Source organism: Xenopus laevis, chromosome 5S (assembly GCF_017654675.1).
Source record: "Xenopus laevis strain J_2021 chromosome 5S, Xenopus_laevis_v10.1, whole genome shotgun sequence".
Lineage (NCBI taxonomy): Eukaryota > Metazoa > Chordata > Amphibia > Anura > Pipidae > Xenopus > Xenopus laevis.
The window spans coordinates 64,670,668-64,687,916 of NC_054380.1; the positions used below are offsets into that span (position 1 = coordinate 64,670,668).

Here is a 17,249-nt window from a genome sequence, read left to right on the forward strand (position 1 = left end):
TGGCAGTGGTGTCCGCATGGCTATGAGTAAGTACTGGGCCCATAAAAATTTTATTGCAGGGGGCCTGGTTCGTTGCAGTTGCACCACTGAGCGTTACCAATATTTTCCCCATTGTGAAACCTTCCAGGGGTACTTTAGCTTTAAATTAACTAAATATGGTACAGAAAAGCCTGCTCTAAGGTAGTGAAAATTCTTATAATGTATGGATTTAATTGTTGCATATTGCTAAAATATTTTAATTGTAACATGTGGCTGCCCAAGGACTGAAATTCACACTTCCAAAATCCATTGAGGAGCTGCAATAGTCAGGGAGATAACTGATCCTGACTTTGAAGCAAAGCCATAAGCCATATATTCACTAGCATAACCACATAACTGTACTGCACAAACTTTATACCAGCCACATAACAGTACCTCTTTTACCACTGTACTAACACATAACACTTATATACTTTTTACCACCCACATAACAAATCTGCATTAGCAATGTGCCACCCACATAAATGCACTTTACAAGCAGTACCCAAAATGTATTTTGGCATAGGGAAGTGATATACAAACACCATCCATACTTATATGGATACTTTATAATGTGAAAAGCATCATGTATGTTCCCTTAAAAATAGGGCTGCAATCTCTTTACAGGGAATTTGGATAATGTCTAAGATTTTTACAAAGATTAAGACATGGCCCAGTCAGAATTCCAACGATATTTTTATTGTAATAGTAATGTGGCATTCCAGGGACTGAGAATTGCAGTCACCTTCAAAATTGAGAAACAGCAACAGTCATTGAGATAATAACTGATGCTAAGTTTAAAGCAAAGCTGTAAGCAATATATTCACTACTAAAAGACATACTGTGACTGTAGTATAAATAATTAAAAGGTGTAATTAATTAATTACACCTTTTATTTATTTACATTATTTATTGGTATCCTCAAAGGGACCTTGGGGACCAAAGGTGTATTAAGGACTGACTGTAGAGAAATATTTCTCTTTAATGCCACATTACTTTTTGTTTCTATACTGTAACTGTAGGTTGTCAAGTTCTGCATTGGTTCTTGCCACTAATGCTACCCTAATGTAAGTAAAGAACTTACCGTATTTTACAGAACATGTAGATCACAGATACCAGCTCTGAATGACCTTAGTGAATGAAATGTATGTAGTTGCAATGACAGCAGCTCAAAAGAATAATGGAAGAAGTTGGGTTTAACTATGTATTTTATTTATTTTACAGCTAACTAAACTTTATATAATAGAAGTCAGCTTGGAATTCTGTGACCTATATAAAAGCACTTAACCTACTCCCCATTGACTTGTAATATACTTATGGGTTACATTTGGGTTTAAAATTTCCAGTAAATAAACATGGTTGCTTTGTTCCCACTAGACTACCAATAAACCCTCTCATGACAAGATCATCAAGATGTGTGACAAAACAGAGGCAGAATTCTTTGCTGAAACCATTATTTGGGTCTGGAGGAGATAATGTCATATCACGTACATAGTTCAGTTCTAGTAACTAATAAAACCAATCTGAAGGTACCATTTAATGACCTGCTATTAGAAAGCTCACACCTGGGACCTGAAGCCAACTTTGGAACATTTCTTACATATTATACTAGGTACCTAGAATATTCTAAGATCTGGAAAGAGTGTGAAACTAGCATGTATGTATCACCAGCTTCTTGGGGAAGTACCTGAAAGTTGGCTGAATAAAATCACCCATAAGTAAGTACACCAGTGCAAATGAAGAATCCTTTTTGGGTTAAGCAGCACAGCATATACCTGTAATGTTCTGTCAGAACTTGATATGAGTCTATTCAGTTAAACTTGTGTAAAAAGGTTGCATTAACACATCTAAACTTACAAAAATAAATATAAATGTAATTTTTCCTGATTCCAAAATATTCTGATGAACCATTTGCCAGCCATCTTTAGGTTAACAGTGTCTTGCAACCCTTTCCCCAATGTTAAGTGAAGAATTATGGGACTTGAAGTCCCTCTGTTTTCCATAGAGGTGACTGCACAGATTCTCTGGAAAGCACAGGGGCTTTGAGTCCCAAAATCCATCACTTTACAATGGTAAAGGTTGGATTGCGTTACACTGTGAGCCTAAGCAGGGTGAGGAACTGGTCCTAGTGATCATGACACACTATGTTTCCTTTTAATCTGAGAAAAGTGTGTTTAAAAATATAAGTTCAGTGTTAGCCAGTAAAAATGTTACAATACTTTCATTTCTCTGAAGAAGGGACTAAACCTGGGCTTTGGATTTATGGCTAATTATGTGGACTAAAAAAGGACTGCACCGGGTCAGAAATACCAACATTTGTGGATATGGATAGGAGATCATATGGAATTCCTTTGATACTACACTCCAAATAATTCAGCCCTAATTTATACTCAGCCTCTTTGACCCACATTATCTTGTACCATATCTTCTTGTCTCTTGCAGATCCCCTTGTAAATGACTTTGACACCTTACACATAGATTGATATTCCTTTTTGTTGGTCATTTGACCTATGAGCTGAATGTTGTATATATACCAGAGAACACAGCTTCATTGTAATCAGCTTGAAAAAGGAACTAACATGTTCTGAAATCTTGCTATGATTATATCAGTTAGCCAATACTAACAAAAAAAACACTTTTATTATTTTTTATTTCAAAAGGGTTGCCCTGTTGCACCTTTTTTGAAATACATTCCTTCAACTGAGTTCATGTCAAAAGAGAGGAGTATATCTACCTTTCAAGATCAATGAAATTGGTTGTGTTGTTTTTAATGGACTGGTTGGGTAATCATGCTGAGAAAAATGCTCTGACCTGGAAGTAGGAAGGGTTGAACTGTTGCCCCTCACACCAGCTATAATACACTACAAGGTGCAGGACCACCATCAGAAATCACAGGGCCCCATACGACAACATTTCCTGGGCCCCCTGGGCTACGCCCACCGCAAGCCCCACCTACAAGTCTGCCCTCCCCACCACACAGTAAAAAAACAAAAAAAATATTGGTGGCTAGGGTTCCCACATGTTAATAAAAAATAAAAAGATATTGGTGGTCAGGGCCCCCCCATAAAAAAACATTTGTGGCCAGGGCCCCCCATTAAAAAATATTGGTGGCTAGGACCCCACATGAGAAAAAAAAATTGGTGGCCAGGCCCCTCCCCCCACATTATAAGAAAATTGGTGGCCAGGGCCCCTTAAACGTCCATGCCTTCCCGAAGTCAGCAGCTCTCAGAAAGATGAGGGGCACGGCTAATCAAGTAAGTGTGGCGTGGCCAGGCCCCCCTTACCCTCGGGGCCCCCTACAACTCTCCCCCCTGTACTCCCTGATGGCTGCCCTGACAAGGTGTGTCATTGTGTAGCAACATTACCAATGCCAAAATACATCTGATATATCACTGCTTTCAATAAAACAAAGTCGAATGATCTGATATAAGGTAGGTACCTACCTAGTTTTTTCTACTTTCCAGTGTCCCAGGCCTCTAGATTATTAACCACATAGGCTGACACACTTAGTTCTTTTCAATTCATCAAACGCTCCCCCCAAACCTGTTTGGCACCCACCTTCCTTCTGAGTTAAGAGCTGCATACTCCTTGCACACAGGCAGGAACAGTGAGTGAATGATATATGTGTTATTGCCAGAGACACAAATGACCTCTTTATACAAGTGCTTTAACAAACAAGCATTTGTGAACGCATTTAAACCAATTCCCAATTTCAAAAAAGGGAAAGGTAAACTCCCTTGTTTCTGTGCTCTCTCGGCAGAGCTCTGTGAAGCGTTTTCTTGTTCTTGTTTGCAGAACCTAAGTGGTTAAAACATGAAAATGTTTGCAAAGCCTGGTGTTTTTCAGAGACTCTTGTTTTCAACAAGCTTGTGAGCGCACACCCCCATTACGTCAGGCTGGCACTGATCCCCCGCCTACTCCTCAATCTGACTTTTTTCTATACTCTGCACCGGATTGGCGGCTGTAGCCATGCAGTTTCTGTATTCTCCGTTTCATTGGTTTATCCTCACAGGAGGTTTGTTGGCCACGCCCTCTTTCTGGCTGTTGTTTATTAGTCTGTGTGAAGGGTCGAGCTCGATGCCAATGAGCTGGGAGAGCTGTAGGAAGCGGAGCTGTGCAGGGGTCGGTAACTACGGTCACATTGTGTGTTCTGGACGTGTATTGTCATTCTATATATATATATATATCAGCTCCCAAAGTGAAGCCTGTGAAAGTGGAAGTAAAGCTTTTGTGTTAATAATAAAGCTGTCCCGGGACTAAGTGCCTATTCATTCGCCGAACGATCATCTTTGTCTGCACATTGACAGGACGCGAAGACGATGAGGTTATCTCCCCGGGCAGCTCTCTCGCCTCCAGAGATCATTTGCAGCCGCTGCAGCCAGACCTGTAACAACAAGGTAAGGAAAGCAGCCCCAATCCTCACACCCCTCCCGTGTGAAGTTAAAGGGACAATAGACTGCTGCTGCTGCTTCTTCCCACTCAGGGCCCTGCAAACAATACAAGTCGCCTATTGGTTTGCAGCAGATGGCATGCAAGCATTAGAACAGTTTTAAGGATTATTTGGCCTCTGGTGACTAATGGGAGTCTGTGTATAATGTTTCCCTTTAATTCAACTGTATGGCATCCATGTGAATGTCATCTTCTTTTTTTTTTTCAAAAGGAACAGGATTGTAAGTAATAAGTATGCCTTTATATAAGTACATGCATTGTGCCCATACATGCTGTAACAAAGCGACTGCGCTGAGTGGGCATGGGGTGCCAGCAGGCTGTTGGTTAGCGCTAGGCTCCTGATCCTCTATTGATCACAGTGCACTTAATGCTCCTGCTCACTAGAAGGAAAACATAAAATCTTCCTCTGTAATCAGAAAAGTGCTGATTTTCTGTGGTATTGTGGATATCTCTCACTGCTTAGATGCCCACCCGGAGTGCCAGTCCTTAATGCATTTTATGCTTAGGTGCCATAAAGAATACCCCCCCCCCTGCATGTACCATCATTTGACTCCTGAATGCCTACAGCTGTTCATTTTTGGGTTGGTCATTATTGTGTCACTACGTTTACTCATTTGCCTTGATGCCTGTAGTGTCATAACATTATTCATTTAAAAGAAATATGTTGTCCAAAAACGCACCCAACTCGATTCGGAATAAGAGTGCAACTTTCTCAATCAGGTCACCAGTGTCCTGATATATACATATATAACTCAAATTTGATAATGGGCACACAGGCCCGAAACATGTCGTGTAAGAGTAGTCGCCTAATAAAAGGAAAACCACAGCACTGATATGCTCACAGAATGCTCTCCTCATTTCCCAACAATTTGAACATTATTCATTTCAGTCAGTCAAGAAATAGGTATTGCAGTATATATTGTTCTCTGCTAAAACTCACACGACAGTGATAAAAGCTGACTCTGTGGTTATGTTTTTAGTCCAGAGATCCTCACACTGAGAAAGTTCATTTAGCAATGGATTTCTGGGGTGGAGGTGAATGGTAACACGACCATGCTTGCTTTGCCTGGAAGGAATATGCCATGGCAAGGTTGCCGACCCATTGATATGAACCTTGAATAGTAATGTTTCTTACTCTTGGCTGTTGCAGCTGACAGCAGTTGTTCATGTACTACAACACACAGATGGACAGGGATTGTATAGCTATCTGTTACAGTGAGCACTAATCTTACATTTTTCATTGTTTCTTCTGTAAGCCATGCCCGTTTTGGCATTATAGAGAGCCTGTTTTAAGTATCTAACCCTCCCCTTCCTGGCCCCTGTATTCTGCTGCCTGACCCCTTCCTCTTGGGGTTTTTTTTACAGACTCTCTGTGAAAAGCTTGAAGACTCCCACTCTCTCTCTCTCCCAATCCCTTTTAAGCTTTGCATTAAACCTTTTTATTATATACCAAATATTGCTTTTATGATTTTGTTGATTGAAATCATTTTTAAGGGTTATGACCCACTAGTCTTTCACTCTCCTTTACTTACAGTCAAATGCCAGTCTTTCTATTGCCTACACAGGGAAGTATGCTGTTGATTGGGATCGAACCTTAGCGACCCCTGGCGTTTTGATTGGAAGTCATGGCAAATAGAATGGCTAGTGTGGCACAGCCATTATAGACCCATCTTGCCCCTTACATCTCTATTTAAAAGAATGGATATTTGGGCGAATTAAGCACAAATAATGGTTTTGCCACTGTGACAAAGACTAACTAGTCCCCATTTATTGTTCTGTAACTTTACACTCACAATGGTTTGCTGAATGTGTGAAGCTTGCATAAAGTTTGTACAGGGATGGGATCTGGAAACCCGTGATCCAGAAAGTACCTTGTACTTGATCCAGACTAAGATATAGGTGTTGCTGACCCCATCTAAAAAGCAAATCCTCTGTAAGGCTACAAATGTATTGTTATTTCTACTTTTTATCCCTCATCTTTCTAGTAAGGTCCTCTCCTATTCATATTTCAGTCTCTTATTCAAATCAATGAATGGTTGCTAAGGTAATTTGGACTCTAGTTACCAGATTGCTTAAAATGAAAATTGAAGAACTGCTGGATAAAAATAACGCAAAAACCTTAAACAATAAATAATGACAACCAAATGCAAATTGTTTCAGAATATCACTCTCAACATCATGCAACCCCTGAACAACCCCTTTAAGGGTATGTGCTGTTCATTTAGTGGCACTGACCACCCTGTATTGGCTTTTGTTGCTGGGACTTTTTGTTTGCCAGAACATGTATGGACACGTCTGTATGGGGAAAGTGCAGTCTATACTTTCACCAGAACATCCGTTTCATGACCGTGTAGGAAGGCTTTGAACTGGTGCCAAACCTTTAATTGTACTGCTCGGCACAAGCAAACTGTTACGCAGAGGAGGAAGGAATCACCCTTGTTTTGGGTTTATGATTTAAATAAAAAGATATTATGTACGATGAGTGCTGCAAAATGTGTTTATAGTCCTTGTCTGACTTAAATATAGTCCTATTTAAATGAGTAATGGCTGTATGCTTGTTTTCATTGGCACCTTTTTTTATTTCTTTATTTTTAATGCTCGTAATCCAGACCCTGGGTATATGAATACATGTATCTATAAATACCATATATACCATTAATCCTCTTTGGTTTACTGTATTGAATTTGAGAATTAATGAATGATCAGTATAAGTGACACAGCTGCATAATTGCTGAGTATTCAGTAAGCACTTTGGTGATGTAATGAAATGAGGATGTGTTGGCATGTAAATGGGTGTTGCAGAGCTGGCTGGTATCTTGTTAACAGCACAGACAAAAGGCAATGCCTACCTGTGTATTAACAAAGACGTTTAGCAGAGGCACAGATGCAGCTCTCCATGCAGCAAATACAGATTGGTTTTAACCCAGAAATATTGAGGGGTGAGGGGGTGACAGAGGATCATGTTAAACTCTTCCTTTTCTTAAAATGATGTCATAGGCTTTGTACATAGAGCAGCAATTTGTATCCCTTCTGTACTTCTGCCACTGACACAGTTTTTTGTGCCTTTACATTGGAGTCGTCTTTTGTCAACAACTCGGCAATGTTTATTCGCCGCACCTACTTTCATGGGATTGCATGAGGGAGGGTGGGATGATTCTGCTGGAAAAGATATAGATACATATAACTTTGATAGAGTATCCCATTCCATAAACATATGTAGCAGAGATCCATGCAGTGTTATATAGGAAGAATGTTCTACCTTTGTTTGGAGGGTGTCTATTGATAAGATGAGAAGAGCTTGTTCTACCCAGAGGTTATTTCCTGACAGAGAAATTAGTACATCTAATTATTATTTTTTTCTCAGTAGATATATTACAGGTATGGGATCCGTTATCCAGAAACCTGTTATCCAAAAAGCTATGAATTACTGAATGCCCATTTCCCATAGACTCCATTTTATCCAAATTTTTAAAAATGGTTTCCTTTTTTTCTCTGTAATAATAAAACAGTAGCCTGTACTTGATCCAAACTTAGATATAATGAATCCTTATTGGAAGCAAAACTGGCTTATTGGGTTTATTTATTGTTTACATGATTTTCTACTAGACTTAAGGTATGAAGGTCCAAATTATGGAAACATCCATTATCCAGAAACCCCCAGGTCCTGAACATTCTGGATAACGGGTCCCATAACTGTATTGACTTATATTATAGAGTAGGTACGGGCTGCACTTTTGCCTATAAACCATGACATATACTAAATAAATAAATAAATAGCAGTAGTTTGAGCAGGTCTCCTGTAGTGATTTCCAAGGGGCAGTTTGTGTGCAGGCTGCTTTGCCACTCCTCGTGTATATACAGTGAAACCTCCATTTAACATCCCCTGATTACGTTTTCCCACATATGACATTGTTGTTTTTTGGTCCCACCTATATATTATGCATAATACTTTTCTCTGATTTTACATCTTCCTTTCTGTTCCCCTGAAAAACATAAAATGGGGCTTCTACTGTAGTGAGAGCTGTGCCATGTTTCCAAGTGATAGTCGTCTGACTCACTAGTGCCCAGGCAGGTACATTTAAGTCAATACAGGGGCAACTGGAAGAATTTTGCATGGGCAGCAAAACACACATTTCCCCGAGTGACATTGCATTTAGTATTGTAACAGCAGCTTTTTAGAAGTACTGGATCATGGAATGCCTTTATCATAAAGAGGGACACATTTAAAACCAGGCTGCTGTGTGCCAGTGGAAGAGTAAAGCTGGCCATAGACTCAAAGATCCGCTTGTTTGGCGACATCGCCAAACGAGCGGATCTTTCCCCGATATGCCACTAAACTGCATGGCTATATTGGGGGTAATTCGAACGTTCGGCCATATGGCCGAACGATCGAATTACGATGTGCCAAGGGGCTCCGACTGGTCGGTCGGTTAAAAATCAAACCTTCCCGATCAATATCGTGGCCAGATATCGATCGGGAAGACCCGTCGGAAGCCCCCATACACGGGCAGATAAGCTGTCAAATCGGTCCAAACGACCGATATCGGCAGCTTTATCTGCCCGTGTATGGCCACCTTAAGAGGCAGATAAGCATAGATTTGTCTGCCAACAGGGAAACGATTTTGCCTTTTGTTTCTTGTTGGAATTTTGAACTTTAATATGTAAATCAAATGTCTGAAGGGCTTGTTTTTTGCTCCTACACTGGTGCATTTCCTAATCAGGAAGTTGTATCTGTATTGTGGCCTGATCATTTCAAGGAGCATTTAAATATGAAAATTACAAATGAAAGCATAAATTGCACAGAACAGCATTTTCCAGCTCACAACATCTGCTTGCTCAATATTCTCAATAGCAATTCATGATGAGCGTGCTTCGTTACTGAGAGTGATTCCCAGCTCCCTGTGGTATATTATGTGGCCGGTACCATTGGAATAAAGCAGCTTTCAAGTACTGGAATGCAGTTCTGTTGTTATCTGATTATTGTCTTTATGTTTAGACTTTAAATCAAAATAAGGTAATGGTTCTTTTTTTTATTGCCCAGGAACTTGGAATCCGAATTCCACGACCACTAAGACAAGGACCCAGCAGATTTGTTCCTGAAGAAGAGGTTAGTTGTATATTCTCTGTAGCACTTTTTGTAAAGGTGGCAATAGACTTGTTTTACCTGCCAACCCAGTTTATATAATGAGACCGTGGCCATATCTATCTGTTATACAACAATAGTCAGATACTGTACATGGGAGAAACCAAGAAGCCATCCACACTGTTGAAATAGAAGAGTTTTTATAGAAGCCAGTAGGACTTAGCTCTTCTGAAAATACATTATGCAGTCCTATTGGCTTCTGTAAAGCTATTCCATTACTGCGTGTGAGATGCAGACCAGAGTGGAGGTAGGTGGCCATGAAAAAATTGCAAGATGATCCGCCTGGCAAAAGCCACTTGGATAGAACGCTATTATGGCTTGGCTTTATTTTAGGTTTTCATTTTGATTTCCAGACTGATTCCTGGTTGCAAGTTGTAGCAACCAGATAGAAATATGAGAATTGAACAACAACAAATTAAAAAAAAAAAAAAAAAATAGTTCAACAATTTTAAGATGAGGCATGCTGCACATGCTTGCTGCATTTTGTAGGAAACCAACAATAGTACTGTATGGTATTAAATGAGAATTGCCTGGCACATGCTTACACGATAAGGTGATTTCCATAAGGGCAATGCAGGACGATTTGGGGCATTTTGGTTTCAAAAATATGCCAGAAAATTCCTGAAATTGACCTATTCTCCATTAACCTATAATGCTATCTATCCTATGTTTGGTTTCATTGTGGCTTGGTGACCTTATATATGTAATGAATTAAAATTTAATGCAGTTGTTGTTGTAGTGATGGCTCATCATTTGCTTGTAGCAGATGTCCTTTGATATTAAGCAATTTTTGAAGACATACCTGTGATCACAGAAAGTTTAGGTTGTAGATACTCTATTTAAGTGCATATTACCTTGTAATGAAGCAGAGATAAAAGTGAAGCAAATGTGATGTCTCCTGAATAATTTACAGTGATACATTAAGCCTAGAAAAAGAACGATAAAGAATGCAATTAAATCTGTGTAACTCATTCCCTCCCCTACAGATTCTGCAGGTGGCAAGTGAGGATGCAAACATGCATTCTGTGTTTGCTGATGCTTTTGTAGATTTGGGTCGCTTAGATAACATTACCCTAGTGATGGTATTTCACCCTCAGTACTTGGGCAGCTTCCTGAAGACTCAGCATTACTTACTGCAAATGGATGGGCCCCTCTCGCACTGTTACCAGCACTACATTGGCATCATGGTGAGTGTATACATCTTTTTTGTAACACTGTTATGTATGGCAGCAATCAAACTGCTTCTACACGCTCCTCATCACTTTCCATTTTCATTCAAAATAGTGGGTGCCATAACCAGACTTCTCTTGCTTTTAAAACACAGTGCCCTATTTTTGTCTGATACAAAGAAGACTGCTAATTTTGTTGTTGTTGTTTTTTATATTTTCAGGCAGCATCTAGGCATCAGTGTTCCTATCTTGTTAATCTTCATGTCAATGACTTTATACATCATGGAGGGGACCAAAAGTGGTTAAATGGCCTGGAGAATGCCCCCCAAAAGTTGCGTAACCTTGGGGAGCTGAACAAAATGCTAGCACACCGGCCGTGGCTCATCACAAAAGAGCATATTGGGGTAAGATATTTTTTACGTCTGAAGATGAATGGCAATAAGAAAAAGGTTTAATTTGCCTCTCCACCTGGCTTTTACATAAGATTTCACATAGGAGATGAATGTAAACTACCAGTATATTATATGCTGACATACTGTACATAATCCTAACAACGCCCTCCCATATGTAATTAAAGGCACACCGTTTTCCTGGTTGCTCTAGGCGACTAGAATAATTGTAATGTGAAAATAATGTCCCTTTTCTTATGGCAATGCTTGATCTCCAGCAGTGTACAAGTTCTGATTAAATATGGCAACACCGAACAACAGTTGCAAAAAATTTAAACTTTAATTTTAAATTGAATGTTTATGTTGTGTAAATGGTACTAAACTGAATGATAATCTCTCTAAGGCTCTATATAAAATATTATGTATATGATAATAATAATAACCTCTAGTTATAATAATGCTTTGTTTAATTTGTTCTTACAGCAATTGCTAAAAGCTGGAGAACACAGCTGGTCTTTGGCAGAATTAATTCATGCAATCGTTCTTCTGGCTCAGTACCACTCCTTAGCCTCTTTCACATTTGGTTGTGGAATTAACCCAGAAATACACAGTGATGGTGGCCACACTTTCCGCCCTCCCTCTGTTGGCAACTACTGTATATGTGATATTACCAATGGCAACCATGGGAGTGAAGGACATCATCCTGTTGGAAGTGTGATGGTAAGTAAGATGGTCCATTTTTGGTCCTAGTAAATGAGCTCATGTAAAAGAGGGGGGTATATTTTAACTGAATTGGTTTGACTTTTTTGGTTGATATATATTATGGATCATGGCAGACAGGCTTTGCCCCTCAAATGATTTCCAGCTTTCCAGGCAAATGATAAGATGCACACTTGCAAATCCACTGAAAGACTAAGACTACTTTTTAAATGTCTATTATATACCTGTATGTACTGTTTCTTGCAGCCAACAGACTCCTCTTGTGAAGTTGAAGCTTTGATGGTAAAGATGAAGCAACTTCAAGAAGGCAGAGATGAAGAAGAGGCAAGTCAGGAAGAGATGGCAACTCGTTTTGAGAGAGAGAAAACTGAAAGCATGGTGTTTGCTACAGGTATTACTTACAGTGCACTTGGATTCACTCACCGTGTCAGTTTATGTATTTAGTTGTTTATTTTGCCCTGTGTGAGGGAGTTTTGTATGTTGCTTAGAACAGAAATGGGAAATGGCAGATACAGGTAAGGGACCTATTATTCAGAATGCTCGGGACCTGGGGTTTTCTGAATAAGGGGTCTTTCCGTAACATCTCCATACCATAAATTTGCTCAAAAGTGATATAAGTATGAATTAAACCCAACTGGATTGTTGTGCCGTTAGCATGGATTAATTCTATCTTATTAGGACCAAGTTCAAGGTACAGATTATTATTATAGAGAAAAAAAATTTAATTACTTGATTTAAATGGATTCTATGGGAGATGGTCTTCCAGTAATTCTGAGCTTTCTATGTAATCTGTTTCCAGATAATGGATCCTATAACTGAAATAACAAGACATTTAGGGCTATATTTATCAAAAAAGTGAAGTTAGAGATCACCAATCTGCTGGAAGTGAGATTCTGCCTTTCACCCATTGATAAATACTCTTTTAAAAATGTCATAGAAATGAATGGAGAGAGGCAGAATCACACCCTGGCAGATTGTAGCAATCTCAGACTTCACTCTGCATGGTCTTAACACAGCAGTGAGAATAATTACCATTCTTTTTTTTATTTGTTCTGTTTTCATAAAAGAAGATGAAGACATTCCTCCAGATATAGATGTTTCCCGGCATTTCGAAGATACTAGTTATGGTTATAAAGATTTCTCCCGACGAGGGATGCATGTGCCTACTTTTCGAGTGCAGGTATAAATACCATTTTATGTACTGCCTGTATAACCACATCAGGTGCAGGAGCCCTTGCTTAAATGCAAGCAATTCTTTTCTAAGAGACATTTTTAAAGGAAAACCAATTTCCATCTTAACATGTTAACTGGTTTAACTCCATGCTGCAAGCGTATGACAACACACATCAAAACATTATGTAACTTTAGTCACTTTAACTTATTGTTTCCTGCGGGATTCATAAGGGTTTCTTATTCTTTGGTAGAGCCAAACAATTTGGTTAAAGTAGGTTCTTCTTTAGTCTGAGATGAAATGGGTGCTTCTGCCAATATGGCAGTTACCACTCACATAAACATGCAGTTAAATAAGATTTCACATACAGAACAATCTATGCCAACCTACTGTACCAAATATTTATAGAACAAATTATACTGTGAGTATATTGGCATAAAATATATAATCACATGCATTGTAATCATTAGAATATCTGTATTCTGAAGATCAAAATATACTACCTCACAATAAACTGCTTAAAAGTGCTAGAATGTTTCTTTACTATCTATATAAATGGAACAGCCAGGTGAACCATGAGTGAAATGTCTGGATAAAGTTTGCTCCATCTTTTTAGACGATAATTGTAGATTTAGCTGCTTTACTTAAGTCTATTTCTGCTTTAGAAAACGGTTTATCAGATAGATTTGGCCAAAGCAGTTTATTCAAATGCAATCTGAAATGCACAGATCCTAGGATATTTAGATGCAGTGTGATTTTTATTACTTACAGGATTACAGCTGGGAAGACCATGGCTATTCACTAGTTAATCGCCTTTATCCAGATGTTGGGCAGCTATTAGATGAAAAGTTCCACATTGCTTACAACTTGACTTATAATACCATGGCGATGCATAAAGATGTGGATACTTCAACTTTAAGACGTGCAGTATGGAATTATGTCCACTGTATGTTTGGTATAAGGTGAGTGCCCTAAAATAAAAAGAAACTGACTTTGACTAGGGACCAAGTCAGCAGATCCTCTGCTTTATTGAATTAGAATTATTAGAGATAGGCATCATCATTTATGTATATAGTGCCAGCAAGTTATGCAAAGTGTTACAATCATTTAAAACATGCAATAATAATTTAATAATATTCCATGACTGACCATTTAAAAAAAAAAAGTAAATCATGATCAATTAATTGTTTGCGAAAAGATATTCCAAGGTTCTATAAATGAATGGCAAGTTCTAGGAATCATTTAAGAAGTTTACGATTTGGTTCAGTCTCTATTTTTAATACAGTAGTGCCCCATTTTAAATTTTTCAGGGAACCAGAAAAAAAATGGTGTAAAATCTAAAATCTGGAAATGCATTATATATTTGTAGGACCACAAAAAAAATGAGGGAAAACGTAAAATCAGTGGATGTAAAATTGAGGTTTCACTGTGTCATTTCTTTGTATATTACAGATATGATGATTATGATTATGGAGAAATCAACCAGTTATTAGATCGCAGTTTCAAGGTTTACATTAAAAATGTGGTGTGCAGTCCCGAGAAGACTTCAAAGAGAATGTATGATGGATTTTGGAGACAATTTAAGCACTCTGAAAAAGTGAGTATTTAGACAAGGAGCCTGTCTTGTTTGGCTAATGCTTTACAGCATTTCTAAATATTTAACTGTATGTATGGTCAGAGGAAAACATAGATGCCGGTGTCCAAGCAGATTGTTGTATCTATCAAAAGCCCAAAATTTTCAGATTATCATACGAAACCCAGCACAGACCATAATATCTTCAAATTGCAAATAGGACATCTGCCATTGACTTATACAGGACCTTGACAGTTCGAACATAGAGTATTTTCGGACTTTTTGCAGCCTCGGGTTACAATAAGTCTTTAAACATTTGAGGGTTTTTTTCCCACTAAAAATTCGTAAAACAAAAACCTAAAAATTTCAGAGTTTTAGCTTTCAGACTTTAACAAGTAGCCCCCTTATTGTAGTGAGTTGCTCAGGTGACCATATACTATTATAAACCTTTTGGTTATTGGTGTTTTCTGGATCCTGCAATGTAGCCTTATCTGCTTTCATTTGCATTTTATTTTCATCAAAACTGATATATTTTTACGAGATGTGAAAAGAATGCTAAATTTTAGTTTTGTTTTCCCTAGGTACATGTAAATTTGCTTCTTATGGAAGCAAGAATGCAGGCAGAACTGCTTTATGCTCTGAGAGCAATTACTCGATATATGACCTGATTTTTTCTACCTGACTGGAGGAAAAAAGAAAAAAAAACTACAAAAAACTAAAGAATGTTGAAAAGGCAAAAATCTCCCGGCGTGATCGGAAGACTATGGCAGCTGCCTTTTCAGAAATCCTTTGTGCCATATTTCTCATCATATCAACTGTTGGCTTACTATCACCACCAACTTGTAGTGAACTTGAATGTGTAAAGAAGAGATGCCAAGTTTCGGCCTCTAGCAACGGACACATATGCTTGAACTGAGCTTTATAAGATAGCGGACGTTAACCGTATATCAGGATGTGGTTACAATGGTTGTATGAAAGACATTTCAAGAGGATGGACTGGGATATCTCTGCCTATTTTCTCCTAAGGTGCACACAACATGAGATTAAGATGGCACTGCTGTTTCAGCAACTGACTATAGCTGAAGAGAAAACAGGTGCAGGCAGCCACATTAAGCTAAATGACAAGTGCTACGTGAACACTGCTACAGTCTGAGCCTAGTGAAAGAGACTTACAAAATACATTTGTGCATGCTCTGAAGCCAGCCTTATATGGCAACATACTTCCTTGCTTAATTCCCAGGTTCCATCTTGCTCTTTAGCTACGTGTTTAGTTATAAGAAGCTGTGTTTTTTTTTTTTTTTTAATTATATATATTTTTTTCATAATGGTTGAAACTTAAGTTGTCTTCCTGAAGATGTATATATGTTTAAGTAGGTATGTTCTATACTATAAAATGACTACAGGGATTGTAGAATACCTCTTGGTTATGGGGTGCACACTTTGTAACAGTTCCAATCTTTCTTTCAAGCTGCTGCTCTGTTACTAGCAGTTAACGTTGAGAACAAAAGAACAGAGGCAGGAAAACTGTCTCGTGTAATGCAGGCTTCCTCGTAACTGCAGAATTGTTGACACTGCAACTCAGAAAAGAGTCCTTTATTTCTATTTCTTTCTTAACATCGACTTTCAGGTCTGTTTTTTAGATGCTGACTTTGAGGGAGGCAAAATAAAAACGTTAAAATGGACGAAACCCATTGTGTTCTGAAAATATGCTATGAAAACTCTTTTTTTTTTTTCAATCTGTCAGTATTATTGACATTTTTTTAAATAAAACATTTAAAACAATATTACATCTCTGTTTGTTCCTTAGCAATGGCTTGAAATAATTTCTGCATAGGTACAGTACTATACTTTTTTAAGCATACAGCAGATGCCATGACCGTGGGGAACCTGGATGGTTCAACTTACTTTTTGCCCCTTGCAGTCTGTTGTAAGTACAGGAGGGATAGTTTGTGTATCTTGCTGGCATGTGCCCACGCGGCTGACATTTAGCAGGCAGTACATTTTGTTTATGTAGGAGGGCCTGGCTAAATAATGTCACTACAGCAAGCTGAGAATGTTTAAATTATTCTGCAGTGCTTCCAGGGCCGGATTTACATAATGGGCGCCCCTAGGCCCACTGCCGTTCGTCGCCCCTGTCGCCTTCCCTTTATTCGTGCAAATTTTCATTAATGGGGATTGGTGCATGGGAAGGTTAAAATGAGTTTAAAAATCCAGCATATTCCAGTGTTTTTGGACCAATGTGGGTGTGGTTGGGCAGCATGCCGCCCCCCTAAAATCCTGACGCCCTAGGCCTGGGCCTTTCCACAAATCCGGGCCTGAGTGCTTTAGAGATATAACAATCACACACCCAATTTTATCACGTGCCAACCTGCCAGTATGCTTTTGGCATGTTGGAGGAAACCCATGCAAGCACAGGGAGAACATACAACCTGCCATTATGCTTTTGGCATGTTGGAGGAAACCAATGCAAGCATAGGGAGAACATACAAATTCTTTGCAGATAGTGCCTGGGTGAAAGCAAAGCTGGGCATGCTAAGTAATGTGCCACCATGATGCCCCTTCCTAGAGATCTGTTTTTCTTGACATGTTGCTGAAAATATCTTGCATCTGAGCCTGC

The 17,249-nt window shown here is 38.8% G+C and overlaps 1 protein-coding gene across 1 annotated transcript; it reads left to right on the plus strand.

Annotated features, from left to right (window-relative positions):
• Positions 1-4,117: 4,117 nt before the first annotated feature.
• sesn1.S (sestrin 1 S homeolog) lies at positions 4,118-16,414 on the plus strand. The gene is made up of 10 exons (XM_041564628.1): positions 4,118-4,415; positions 9,509-9,574; positions 10,597-10,797; positions 11,001-11,183; positions 11,652-11,888; positions 12,135-12,279; positions 12,956-13,068; positions 13,831-14,021; positions 14,512-14,656; positions 15,214-16,414. Exons 1-10 carry the CDS (start codon positions 4,338-4,340, stop codon positions 15,298-15,300), a joined length of 1,446 nt encoding a protein of 481 aa, XP_041420562.1. The 5' UTR covers positions 4,118-4,337; the 3' UTR covers positions 15,301-16,414.
• The last annotated feature ends 835 nt before the right edge of the window (positions 16,415-17,249 follow it).